Consider the following 15004-nt stretch of genomic DNA (forward strand, 5'->3'; position numbering starts at 1 on the left):
GGCTGCTCGAGAGCACCACGCAGGTGAATCCTTTTATGGAAAATCTCTGACGAAAAACCATAGCCTAGTTAACGTTTGCGTCTTCTTTGACTAGAGCTTGAGAACAGAACACAAACAGACCATGTTTAAATATCCTAACAGCGCATTTTTCTCTGCGTCTGGGTCTGGAAGTACCATTTTTCGCTGTTAGATGTTTGCTGTTGGTTAAAAATAAAAAAACATTCAAATGGAATATATTACTCAGAAAGTAAAAAGGATTGTTTACTTTGATGGCTTGAAAACTAAATACAAAAATGAAATAAAAAGCTTTCCACTTTCATGCATAGTTCACTTGACAGCTCTTACCGAAAAAATAGCAAAATTTAAATCAATTTATAATTAGGTTTGTCCAAAATGAAAAAAAAATCCCTATATCCACAACAGTTGAGCAAAACGCTGGAAAATGAATTTCCTGCTACAGTAAACCTGGTCCAATTAATGTGACTCATTTTTATCACAGATATTGAAAGTACTGAGCCGCGTCGCAGACGTTGTCGATTTGCGAATAATTTTTACTGCGCCGACGCCGAGTCTAAATTAATAATCTGCGACGAAGCAGCAAGAGAGTTGTGGCCCATCTGACGACCCCGCAGGCGGTTTGTTTGCGATAATTTTTCATCTCAGTCGACTTCTCAGGAGAGTGCCTGCACCTTCATGCAAACGTAATGAGCGCAGCCAAAGCTGGCAGTTGCTTGCCGTTGTTCAATGCTATGTAGAGCGGCCGCTTGGTGCTCGTTGATCGAATGCAAATTCTTGTAAATTTGCTGCCCTGAGGTTGGTTTTCCAAATGCCCACCCCCATTGTTTATTGCAGGCAAATTGCATTATTACAAAGGCAGCTTTTGCGGGAAATCGACCCTCAGGAGCGTATTAGAAGTCTCGAATTCCCCTTGCAATTTGTGGCTCTTGCTCTCGTCGTTGGGCCTGTACACGTCTTTGTTTGCCCGAGTTTAAAAGCAGAGCGGCAGCGCATCCCACTGCGTTTTTGTGTTGACCTTTTTGCCAGAGATCGCAGGCACGACCGCACGATGAGGAAAATCAATATTTGCTCTTTGCGAAGCTTTTTTGCGCACCACTCAAATATAAACCGATTTGGCGCAAATATTTCAGGACAGACAAAAAGCTACTTTTTAATCTCTAGAGTTACGTAATAGCTGACTGATTATTAGATTATTCCACAAACCTTGGATGAATTGTTTTGCACTGTCAGATTAAACCGACCACCCGCTTCTAAAATAAAAAATGTCGAGCATTCGTGCAAATTGCAGATTCAAATGATAAACGCTCTTGATGCACGCGACCAGCGGCGCAATAAACACATTAGAGCCAATACTAAGACATGCAAGTAACACTTTTGGTGTTGGCATAAGCACACACTGTTTAATTTGGCTCTGACGAAAATATCTTATTTATAACTTGAAGTTTGCTATGATGAATAAACAGTGGGAGCAGAATTTTGAACTCGAACTTACAATACATGAGTTTTCATGTACACAGCAATGAAACGATATTTTGTCAAACATAAACAGAACCAATTATTATTGAAATTTTATTTACATTGTAATGTTTCATCGTCATCATTTGTATATTGAACTTAAAAACAAAGTTCTTATGCCGCAAAAATTTTCAAGACAAAATACAAGCATACCTAAGTTCTGGTTAGTACACTGCAATTCAGGGGTGAGAAAATGTCACTGCGCTGCAGTGAGAAAATCTCAACCCGCCGCATGTCATTATATCTGGGGTGTCAAAGGTGAGTTTTCAGCACGAATGCTGAAACCTAGATCCCAATAACACCGCGAACGGATAACATGGGCGCACCAGGCCGCAAAGGGACCCAGCCCACTGAAGGGCCACTTGCCTCCGCACCGAGGACTTTTTGAAATTCGTCCCGTGATGCCAAATCAAAATCACGCATGCTGTAAAGGTGCAAACCAGCAAGTAGCGACTTTGCCTAGAGCTATATAATCGGCAGAGCGGTTTTCCAGGCGGCATACCAACTATACGCATGTTGATAACCAATACAAAATAATTTATCAATAAAAAATAGCAAAGTAATTAGGATCCATGTTTATCGAGTTGTCGCTTTTTGGAATGCTGCACCACCCGCATTGAAAGACTGTACGGCGGCACAGTTTCCTTCCAAGTGTATGGCGTATGTGAGTGAGTGTTCCTAGTGCAGCTTAATTCCCCTCCTGACCAGGCCCATTCCGGCTCTGCCCTCCCGGGTAGAGTTTTAGCGAGATGTTTGCCAGGAATGGTGCCTTTTCTCACTATGTGCTTTTTTAAATTATATTGACAAACTGTTTTTTAACATGTATGTAAATTTTACGGTGAGAATAAACAATCAATCAGACTGTCGTATCATGTGCCTACCATCGTTATACTTAAGCTGAGCAAATATGGACATCAGATGATACATATGATAATCACGGGTTCACTTGAGCCCTGGGTGGCAAAGGGTTGTCGGGTGCGCAAACACACACCAGGAGCGACGGCAGGGGCCTAAAGTGCAGCGCGTCTATCGATTGCGCCTCACAATCAGCGGTAGCGAAATTGAGCACTTTGTGTTCACTTTCGTGTTGGTCCGCAGGCCCGGCCCGCCGACAAATAGTTATTTTATAGCATGCGCGCTTTATTGGAGCCAATCTGCGCCCCATTATGACCGCACGCGGTGCGAATTGCGGCTGATCGGTCTCCACCGCACCACCGGCGGCGGCGGCACCCGACCGACCCTGAAGCGATTTGTTGCGTTTATGTGCAGCCGCAGCAGCCCCGAAAACACGATGCTTGTGAAGCGTGCGGGCTGGGCCGGGCCACAGGAAATTGGATTTTTCACTGCATGACCCGAAGCTGGAGAAATGTGTAGGACATGAACATTACTTTCTCGCTACAAGTACAGGTCATTTCCTCCTTTGTTGTTCCAATATCCGTTCAGTTTCTCGAAATTGAAAGATTTCCTCCGGTTTTGAGAGGTTGAAAGGTTTGAAAAAGTGATTTTTTTTAAGGTTTCCGATTTTTCACCACGTCAATTTATAACTTCCTGATTCAAGGCTTTATTAGTCTTAAAAGTTGAATATGATTTCCGCCTATTCTACTGAAGTTTAAAGCGACCTACATCATTGAAAAAAAATACAAAAGCGTTTTAACTTTCTTAATATATAGAAAAGCTTATTCTAAAAGAGGAAAAATTTCACAGAAAACTTAATTAAATTTTGTTAAATCTAGTTCAAATTTTAACTCTCCAATTTTGATAAATACGGATAAATAGAAAAAAATTTATTTATGGGGAGTAAATTATTATTGAGCATCAGCTATGAATGGTATTTGAATAGTAATTCCCTGCGTATTAAAAGATAACAGGTGTAGAAAAATGGTTGAAGAAAACAGCAGCCATCAAGACTTTCTTCAGGGTGTGATAAAATTGACTGTATCGCAGGGAAATCGCGGCATTTCTTTTTACACAAAAAGGAGCTATAAACAAATTGATTATCGAAGTGCGGGCAAGGCAGCTAAGGAGAAATCTGGAGCGAAGTCAAAAAAAGTTTAGGAAAGTTATTTAGTCCATAGGTCTAAGTGATACTGATTTCCCACAAAAAAAATAGAAATATCAATTAGGACCGACAGCTGCTGAGAAGGAAAATGGGCAGTCCCAAGGCTTTGGACGCGTGGATGCAAAATCAAATCCTGCCATTGCAAGAAAATTGGCTTGTTGTGCAATTCTAAATGGCACAATTTTCTAATACTTTCCACAGCAAGTGTCTCGTTCCATAGGACACAAACATGTATTGACTTCCCATTGATTGTATTTTTCAATAAGAGATCTAATTTTGTTCATGATAACACCTTCAATAACGCAAAAGCCAGCAAAAGCATTCTAGAGATAATTATAACTGCCTATATTGCATTACATAATTACATTCATAGCACATGTTATTCTTTTTAGAATAATTCAGAGCGCTCTCACTTTCAAAGGTTGAAACCCATCAGGACTTGTTCGTTTCACCGCACAAGATCAGTTCTGGGGCGTGTAAGAAGCAAACTAGAAGATTAAATTTAAAATGTTGGGTCTTGAGCGTGAGTAAAATAATGAATGAAAATCTTTATTAAACACCAAAGGTGTAAAACAGACAAAGACATAATAAAAGAGTCACAGTTCACTGCTCGTTTTTGCTTTTGCGGCTTGACAGTGTCAAATTGTTCTTATCACATTCAAGGAAATGGTAGAACTATAGATTAATTTATCACAGAATTTGCACTCACAGTAACCTCACTCGTGCAGGAGTGATAGGTCACTTTTTTACAGATCAAATTGTGAAATCCGTGACAAGCGTGTCTCTTGAACAAGAATGGGTCCCTTCCAATTTTGGTTGACCATAGCAGGGGTGACGATGAACCCCTTAAAATCCTGGTTTGCTACGAGTTTTTGTTTGTATTTGTGAGTAAAATATGCTTTATAATTCATGAAAAATGTCAATTGAGCTTTTTCGGCACAGTAAAAAATACATATTACTCCTTGATAAATAAAGCATTTTTCCCTTTTGCATTTGCTCTGCCATCGCGGCTAAAAGTGATTTTGCGGAGTGATTCACTCAAGTCCAGAGACTCGAGAAATCGCTGAGACGCATTTTCCCAATAGAAGGTGGAGTTGTGAAAAATCGCGACGAAGGCATAAGAGCTGCGAGTTACGACCCTTCTCTAGTAGCGCAGGGGATGATAAAACTGGGAGCTGCCTCCGCGCGACTTTTATGTATCAATAAGGCAATAAATCTTGAGATTTTGATGCCACCTCCGCCCGCCAGCAGCCAGACGGAGAACGGCGAACGGTGGTTCGCGGCGATTGCCATCTAGAGCGGCCGCTGAAAACTGGGCCGACGCACGCGGGTCGGCACGCGCCCGCTCGGCGAACGCGCGAACCGGAGCCAGCCGCTTGAGTACAGGAGCAGTAGGAGCACCTTGCTCGCTTGCGATTCATTGTCGTCATTGCGCTGCCGGCACAGCGGCCCCTGCGATCGATACGCGTTTATTTCAATAATATGACGCCGGTTATAATTAGAACGACCGCCTATATTGTAAACGCATCAACCAAGAATCTCATTTCCGCTCTCAAATTGCGCTCTCTTTAATTTTTTTTAGTAATAGAGAGAGAGAGAGAGAGAGAGAGAGAGAGAGCTGCAAATTTGCTTTGCCTGATATCTATTTTTTTGTTCTGTGCTGTTTACCAAAGTATATTCGCAGATGAATAATAATTGATTAAATAAAATAAAAGCATTATAAACTAACTTTTATCTTGCGACCTTATTGAAGAAAAAAACAACTGACGTTTGAAGATATAATAGTTTTAGAATAAATATTTATCAAAATATCCTAGCTGACAAGAGATCTTTGGTATAAATGTGCTGAAGTCTTTGCTATCATAAAGTAATTCCTCCATTTTCACAAGTTTATTTTTAAGACAGTTTATAACTTCTTTCATCGCTGGGTAAATGATGATGATTTTCTGGGATTATCAAGCGTTTTTGTTGTTTCAGACGAAAATTACAAAAAAATTACACAGCAATGGGATATTTCGTTATGCCATTTGCAACACACATTTTCATGTTCGGTGGTGCTTTTTAACTGCAGTTCTTCAAAGCTATAAGTGTGTATAATCTGTAATTCATGGATAAATCCCCATTTCCAAGTCAATCGGTTGTCGCGAAGGGTTAAGCTTAATAACAGGGGTGTGCAAGTTATCGCTTTTTTCAACTTGAAATAATCTTTCGCCTAATACAACACAGTGACACTTTAAAATTTGGCACCAATATTATCATTAGTCGATTTTCACGCGTTTTGGAAACAAAAAGTTGAGGGGTCGAGCTAATATGGACCCACACATTAAGTAGGAGAATTCGCATTATAGAAATTGTATAGCAAGAAAAGATGTAAAGGACAAGTAAATTACTCCCCCCCCCCTCCCAAAAAAAACAATTCAGCTCTTTAAGAGTAATTACATTATTTCGAGATTTTGCATTAAATGGTAAAAATATTTCCTTTTACACTGTAAGGAAAGAAAATTTAAACTTAATTTTTACTGAGGTAGGTATAATATTCTCAATACCTCGAAATATAAATCCATTGGTCTTACTCTCTCCAGACACACGCCATTAAAATTTTTGCCTACCCAACTCGTGACACAATTCCTCTTGAAAATTGCGGCCTGCCAAGCGACAAATTGAAAGCATAATTGTTTTAAATATTGCTCCTCTGAAAGCAGACAATGGGCCCAACGCAATTGCGTCACCAGGGAAACGCGTCGTTAAAAAGCATAATTGCCGGCAATTACGCCGCGCCAAAAAAGAATTTGACTATGGGCGCACGTCGGCCGGCCGGCCGGCTAGCATTATTGCGGCTCGGACGAGAGGCGAATTCATTAAAATATCTCTCAGTCTGTCTCTTTCGCTCGTCGCGTAATAAAATCATAAATAGAGACAATAGGACACACAACGACATGCAGCTCGACGTGGGCAAAAAAGCGCTGCGCCTCGAGAGCTTTGAGATGCTCTTCGAAAGAGACGACTGCTTGAATGTGCTTCTGCTTTGCTGTGTCTTTTTTACAGCCTCCTCTGCTCTCCACATTATATTGTCCTACGGGCATCATCTCGAGCAAATGAAAAACTTAGCTACAACAGCAGGCTTCGCGCACACATACTCTCGACGCCGCGTGTGCCTCGCAGAAAAGCAAAAGCGAAAATCTCGGCCCAACTTGGCGCACACGTCCCCGCGGATTCGCAGTGGTGGGAAATTCTTAGCCAAGCACCTGTTCCCAACAAATTATAGAGATCAAAAAATGGCCACCACTTTGCTGGGGGAACATTAAACCAGCTAGATTGGTATTAAAACTAGAATGGATCTTTTGAAGTAACTATGAGCATAAAAATATGGTAATTATTATTTGTTAACCAGATCTGTCAAATAACATAAATAATATTACTTTGATGAAATATGGCCCAGATATAATTCAAATCTGTAACCAATCCTGCTACCTCTATTATACTAACAAGGATTAATTTCGTAATGGTTATTTATGAGAAAATTGTAAAGGAACATAAAAATCACTAATTAAAATTACCCCCCCCCCCCAAATTGCACGATTTTTGCCTTCTGAAATTAGTAATTTAATAAATTGTAGAAAGTTTTGCTACAATAATTTAATTTATAGCAATCAGACGGGCTTACGGAAGTTAAAATCAACAAATATAATTTTAAGAAAATAGTAAAATTCAGAGCAGAGAATATGATGAGCTATTTTTATAAATATTAAGTTCCGTAAATTTTTCTACATTTTTTTATTTTTCAAAAATTAATTTAAACTCAAATTGACAGCAATCGTGCACTTCTAGCTTTTAACGAAATTGTATTTGATGATTTCTAACTGTACGTTATAAATTGAAACTTGATTATATCATCTGAAATATCGAGATAATTAAAAAAACATCAGATTTCAAAGAATGTTGGTATGTCAAGAATTGTCACAGGCGCATCCGTGCATATTAACCAAGATGATAATGATTGTAAATGCATGCCACGTTGGGACATGCGGGGGGGTTTTTGCCGCTTGACAGTGCGCGCGCCAAGAGGGTGGGTGGTCGTCGGGTGCTGGTGCCCCGGCCGCTCTCTTCGTCCCCCGGCTGCTTTTTCTCTCGTCACGATGCTCGACGCAGCAACACAGCCCCTTAAAAGATTTTGCTCACATCATGCACGCGGCGGCTGCGAAAAAAATGTTTAGCGGCTGCACATTAACGGCGGCGGTGCTCGAAAGGCTTCACACGCAGGGATGAGCACCAAACGCTATGAGGGCCTACTTGAATCGGGCCTTGGCGTATTTGTTAAACTTTTAATTATTACGGTAAAAATTAAGATCAAAAGGTCTCAATGTCGATACTTTGGCCAAAAAGAGGTTTCAAGGTTCTTACGAGCGATTTGTTTGGTGTGTTTAGGTGATGTGTTCACCAGTAAACACGGTTCACGTCGTGCCACCAACGCTTCTATATCGCTGTCGTTTCCAGGTTAACAAAGAAAAAAAACTAAATGAATTTTAGGGACATAACAGGGGTAGATTCTGCTAAGTAAGCAAGCTCATAATCTTCTGCAAAACGAACATAATAAACTAAATTGAATTATCCACCTCCCTCCTGCTCTCCGAAAATCTATGAAAACGGCAAAAAATAGTCTTGAATGAAAAATAAAGGATATAGCACCACTAATTTTCTTTATCTTAAAAAATTTAAACACATCTTGTTTGCATTAAAAATATTTCGATCGTTCTTTGCTTGTAAAAATAATTTTCTTAGAACTTGCAGAGTGCCTCATTAGGGCAGTGTTCTTGATTTTGAATGAATCGACCCGTTTTACACTCAAAATAACGTCTGAAAACAGCAAGCTGTGCACTTGGGATGATCCTCGAAGCGGCCTATATATTCGAGTCGTCTCAAGGCGCGCAGCAGCAGCGGGCGAGCGGGTGGCCTATCCTCCCGCCTGCCACCCACCCCCGGTGGGCTGGAGCACCCCTACGTGCGAGCGGTGTGTGAGTGTGCGGGGGTGAATGTCGACGGTGCCGCTAGAGGGCTGCGCGGTCGGGATCCATGTTCGCAACCCCCAGTCGTGTTGACATTGCCGGTGCTCTTGGCCGCTTGCTGGCCCCCGGGCGCACCATAGGCCGACGGCCACCATGCTCTAGCCGGCCGCGGCTAGCGGCCACCATAGTGGGCCATGGGTCAGCACTGGTGCTTCAAGCGGAGGCGCAGAAAAAGCGACTCGTGCTGTCCGTGTGAGGCATCCGCTCTCAAGCCGACCTACCGGTAATTATTTGCACTTTTTTTACGACCCCCACTCGGGCCCGAAATCTAGGGCCCCGGAGCCTGCGAGAGAGGCCCGGCTCCTCAGCTACTTCGACGGGCCGGGTAACGCGCCGCGGCCGGCCGCCCTGCTGCTTAATGAGTTGACCTTTGGATGTAGGTCAAATTGGAGAACACGCTCTAATTGTGACGTTTGCACTAGTGAACGCTGCTCCCTGGTTACGGGTTTCGTTTGAAATGACCGAAACGGTGAATTCACTGTTCACATACTTTGCACTTAGCTTTTCGGGCGAGATAAAAGAATTATCTCGATTGGTTGAATCTTATAATTATTTTTCGAGAGCCAAAAAGGCCGCTCCATAATTGGGAACCCTTAATAATGTCAATTGTTAGAAATACCACTATCATTGAGTACTTCAGCTCAGAAATCAGCTGTCAGTCTTCCTTTATCGTATTCTCGAACTACTAATATTAAGTTGAGTATTAAGAAGCTGCTATCTTTAGCAAGAGTGCTCTGCCACTAGAAAAAGTCCAATCGCGGCTGCCTTGATTGCCATCGCAAATTTTCTCGTATTTGACATTTCTTTTAGGCAAGCTGAAAGTCTCGTGCAGAGCAATGTCAGTTGCGATAAGAAACAATTAAACGTGTTATCAGTGGCGCACGGGGCAAACACTAAGTACGACAACAAGCAATTCCAGCAGCGCGACGCGAGCCGAACTTTTGCCTCCGCAGCTGCCGTTGATTGAGGAGATAAAAATCGATTATTGACACGTCACCTGCTCGCCTCTCTTGTCTCTTTCTGTGCTCAAAATACGTACAGACCGACGAAACTGCACGTCGAGATGTTACTCAGCGCTGCACTACACAACTCCGAAGCCATCCCGATTAATTCATACGAGAACAAATGAGTCGCTTATCAGCTGTGATGCGGACAGCAGGCTCGTCTGTCAATCTTAAGATGACTCAGTGAAATTAACAAACTGAATGAATTTCATCTTCAAAAAATAATACGTGTTTTAATATTATTCTGCATTGGGGCGTTGTTACGTTGTTTACAGGGTATTACCGGTGAACAAGAAACTTTTGTCGAAAATCACAAATAGTTGCATTTTTTTTATTGGCTGGCTAGAATTATCAATTCAACAGCCGAAAACAGCTTTGTATTGGGGACACTTTATCTCGCAGCTACGTTTAATTTCATCATTACCTCTTCTTGATGTGTCAGTTATCATTAAATCATCTCTTCCGCGCTACTCTCTAGCAAATAAGTCGGCCGACGTTATCTGGGAATTTTGGAGCAACTACAGCAGCATTAATCGCGGCAGTCGCGAGCAGTGCCGCCGGGACGTTTGCATATGGAAAGGTGGAGATAAGTTGGTTGTAGCGAGTGTGGCCAGTCACACGGAGTAATCGAACGTGAGCACGTGCCTGCTAGTTAATTGGTTTTTGACGGCATAATGGCAATTCTCATCAGCGAAAATAAACACCAGCAACCGACGATGACCGGCTGCTGGGAAATTTTTGATTGAGTCCGCGCGCGCGTGTGTGTGTGTGAGAGCGCTGGACGCCAGTGATTTGGACCAAAAAACGCGCCAGCGTCCTTCATTGTTCGGACTCCACCATGTCTGAGGCTGTTGTTGAGACTATTTTGCAGTTCAAAACGTACATCACGCTCAATATCGGCAAAAGGATGAAACTGCTGCGGGAAAGGCAGTCCGTTTCAGAAAGTATAAGGTATTTTTTTCCTAATATATTTGCTTATTTGTAACTCACTAATGTTAGTTTACATGCGTAAAAAAGATAAACGTGAGTTGAGCAATATTTTGCAATGTTCTATTATTTTTGCCAGCATCAATCAGTTTTCTTCACCTATTATCTCGCTATAAGACTCGCCGCTACTGCAGCCTTTTACCACTCCGTAATATAAATCTTCCGAGACAATTATTTCTGCAAAACTCCCTCAGTGATCTTTTTCATTACATCCTCCAGTTGTATAGTACATTTATTTTTCTCTGGCTGTGCTGCTTGTACACGGAAAATACACTGCAGTTAATGCCTGCCGAGGCAAAGCCTTAAAAGTCATCGTCGCACATTTTTTGCCATCACGAACGAACGCACATCTTGTCGTGTAAGTCACAATAAACACGCCAAGCAGCCAGCGGGTATAACATGCTTTTGTTTGGTTTCCTTGTGCGCTTATTGTCACAGAGCACACGTACACGTAGCTCTGTGCAAGCGTAAAATGCAATTTACCTCTCACTCTCCTCAGCTTGATGTCGTGTTTCGGCTCTTACCATTACACACACCCGCGTGAGCTACCTGGATTCCGAGCGAAATCAACAGGTTTAGTTTTATTTGGGTGGAGCTTGAATCGTGTCCTTTATTCATCATAAATTTTATGTTTAAATTAAATTACAACGAAAAAATATTGGACATATAAATTGCTTCACTTATCTAGATTTTTATAAACAACCATTGGTTTTTGATGAGACAATTCAACTGGTTTATTGCTCAAAATTATGGAAACATTTTGTAATGAGATGCTTGAAATAGCAACACACACTTTTGCTATTAAAAATGCTTTTATGCGTCATCAGTCATATTAATCAAAATTCAACTTTAAAGCAAACAACAACTAATTAATTCAGTAATTGACCACACTCGTAATCTATTCCGCTAGGACTATTGACTGACTCGTTATCGATAAATTATCTGCCTATTAAGTCGCCACCGGATCGCACGTTAATTGAAACACGACCGATAAGCACCGCTATTCGCCAGCATAATTATCTATGTTTTGAAGTAATATGTCATTTTTGACACCAAATTTTAGTAGTTCCATTAAATAAAAGCTTATCAACGCAAATGTTTGCATGTGGCCTTTTTTTGCCAAATTTCTACTTATTTGCTAATGGATCATCAGAATATCAAGGTCGAGGATGTTCAATAAGTCGATGAAAAAATGGAAGGAATTGAGGATTACGCTAAACAAATAAATAACACCTATACATAACGTAAAATGTGCAATCGAAAAACTCACGATAAACGATAAGGGAAGTTCAAATTCTCTCTACCTATCGCGTCGGATGAGCAGTTTTATTTTGCTGTTCGTACGATCACATTGTGCCGTAAAGAGACTCTTCGATATTCATTATCGGTGCCAGTGTTCAAGGAGGGGAAGATAATTATAAATTTAGGACAAACTACTTACTCTCATCGTCAGTGAAACTGTAAAATTTTCGAAGTTTTGACATTGCTGCAGGTTTGAATGATTTTTATAATATATTACGCGTGATTTAGAACTCTGTTACTTCTGACAGAGAAAATCGGAACACTACGGAGCGTTAGCACTCTGCCTGTAAACTATATATGTACAAAATTCATTAATATATATATATTTAATTATATATCTGACATCATGTGTGCATATTTTTATTAACAGCAATTTGCGGTTTTGGATTTCGAAAAGGATATAAGAAGATAACGCACTTGTCTTATACTGCTTTGTCAGTTTCAAAATAAAGCTTTTTACGGTTATAATCCGAAATTACCAGTTGTAGCATGAAACAACTCATAAATTTCATCAAAGAATAATTTTTTACATTCCCAAAGTTTCAAATTTTAACCGTGCAAAATAAAAATCATTCAAAACCTCCTGCAGGTCTGTATTAGTACCTCAAATCTTTGCTTGCTCGGAAACAATCTCGTGGGATATTCACTGGATGCGAAGAGGAGGAACGGACGATGACTTAATAACAACAAAACAGCATGCACGCACACACGCGGGGCACAGATTATTGAGACGGTGCGATTGCAAACATGATTACGAGCAGCATGTTATCGTCGACTTCGATCGGCCGGCATCATCATCTTCTACAACCGCCGTCGTTGTCGATCCGCAAGAGCTCTAGTGCCACGTCTATCGAGAGTTTGCGGAGAAACGTCTACGGACACATTATTAATGGCATCGTCCGCGACGGATGGTTCCTGATAACTTCACCCGTCGACTTGTACCGGTGCGTATTTCTCCCTTCGCGGAGCACATGTTTGAGCTGATGCTGATTCATTTCGTCGCGAAAAAAGCGACCAGTGCGCGGCTATTAAATTTACCGATTGCGTGCGTGTGTCTCGACTCTTTGTTTTGTTAATGACAGGCGAACCGCGGGGAGCCAGCGTCGCAATCAAACTGTCGCCGACGGCTGTGGCCAGGCTGGACCGCAGAATGCAATCGCAATAAGTGCGTATGGCAAGTGTTCCAATAGGTCAGCGGCAAAATTAAATTGCCGCTGACCGACATCCACATGACGGCCGATTATTTATTTTACGTAATTGCGCTCTCCGTCCAAACACCAAAAATAATTTCAGCATTCATCTGTGTGCTGGTTAATCGAAAAATTTATATTGACATGACAGATGGTACAGATGTCATGTGGTGTTTTTTCCTGATGATTGGGAAATTTAAATCAGGGAGAGTGAATATCTCTCATGATCAATTGAGATCGAAATGGAATTTTAGAAATAAACAAAATAATTTCAATTGAAGCAGACAGCAGTGATTTGATATGTGTATAAGGGATACCATAAGCTCAATCAACAATATGTATATCAGAGATTTAATTCCAAACAAAGAGAAGAAAAATTACTTAATGATTTCTCAACAACTCCCCTCCACCATATTTAGCAGCCCTTATAGCTGAACTCGAACATTTAAAATATTTTTTTTATTGCTCCTCATATAAAATATCGTTGAAATAACAAAATACGGAGCTAAATTTTAAGTTAAATTCCGTTTTTAGATTAATATTCATTTTAAAACTACAAGTTCATCCAACTCCTACAAAACAATCCCCATAATGCAAAATTCCAAAGGGTCCGATTCCTATTATGCTATATTTTAATTTATTACAGTTTAGAGGTTCTAACATCATAATAGACATGTGCGGACAGGGAATTTCTCTGGTGCAAAAATCGATTTGCTCCAGGTTAGTCCATAGGTGAGTGAGTGACCCACTTGGAGAGCGTCGGTCCAAATTAGCGGAGGGAAGCGAGGGGGGCGAAAAAGACGGACGAGCGCGCCATCAGAAAGGCCCATCTGGCTGAACGCACCCGCTTTCCGCGCGAATTGGCACCCGTAAAGTGGATGGACACTTATTACGTGCCGGAGGTGGCTCGGGGGCGGCGCCCACCCGCCCCCGCCACTGTGTTAATGCACAGCTCATTGGGACCCGCTCATCAGGGTGTGTGTATGTGCGGCATATCTAAACATGCACACAGCATGCGCGCGTTAATTTCAAGGGTGCCTGCCTCTGCGGCCACCCGCGGCACTAATTTCGCACCCCCAGATGGGCACACGTGATTAGCGCTGCCACTGCCGTGATTTTCCCTACAGCTTGTGTTCCGTTCATTCGCCAGAATCGTTTTATAATTTTTTTTTAAATTATACAGCTGATCAGATTCCAATATTAAAAATATCGAAATGAATTCGGAAATAAAAAACAACTGCGTGAGTTTTCTAAGCTTCTCAAAATGTAAAAATAGTAAAAAATCTTTTTTTTTCTTATTCGTTCTTATAGTTACGTAAAATGGTTTGCCTTTTCCTTCACATATTTACGTAAATAAACCTTTAATTATTGGTAAAATATATAAAAAGTTACCATTCAAATGTATGTTGCTTACCGTTACTAACTCTTTGGTTATCTGGTTGTCACCAATTACAGAAAAAAATCCGTGGCTTATTGTAATATTTAAATCACGATGGAGAGTTATCTAGAAAGCAATACAAGCGCATATCTGCTCCATAATCCTAGAAATATTAAATATTTCCGTTTGCACCTGAATTCACACTGCATTATCACCTCGCCTGAAATGTCGACGATACCCTCTGAAACAATGCGGCTTTCGGCTGTGAATAAACCGGGCTGGAGACAAAGGACGTTGCGTGCACGCTTGGTCGATAAGGCAGAAATTCAGAAACTTGATCCCGCGCACTTTTACCCCCTATTACCGAGGTTAGCGATTTGTTTTTAGAAATATGTACGATTCTCAAAAGGCGAGGAGTCATCGACTCGACTGCGATTCTCGTACACGAAGCAGTGGTGGCAGCAAGCCCCGTAAGCGAGCTGAGTGCA

The 15004-nt window shown here is 41.3% G+C and overlaps 1 protein-coding gene across 7 annotated transcripts in view; it reads left to right on the top strand.

Moving 5' to 3' along the window:
- The window catches only part of dnc (phosphodiesterase dunce), a 234198-nt gene that overhangs the window by 135876 nt on the left and 83318 nt on the right, over positions 1 to 15004 (top strand). Inside the window, exon 1 of one of the 7 annotated variants that reach the window (XM_065497235.1) lies at positions 8679 to 8878. The exons of the other annotated variants lie outside the window; for them this stretch is intronic. Within the exon in view, the coding sequence (XP_065353307.1) occupies positions 8790 to 8878 (89 nt within the window). The 5' untranslated portion in view covers positions 8679 to 8789. Of the gene's footprint in view, positions 1 to 8678; positions 8879 to 15004 lie in introns of those variants that run through there. 7 annotated transcript variants of the gene reach the window in all.

This window comes from Cloeon dipterum, chromosome 1 (assembly GCF_949628265.1).
Source record: "Cloeon dipterum chromosome 1, ieCloDipt1.1, whole genome shotgun sequence".
In the NCBI taxonomy this organism is placed as follows: Eukaryota; Metazoa; Arthropoda; class Insecta; order Ephemeroptera; family Baetidae; genus Cloeon; species Cloeon dipterum.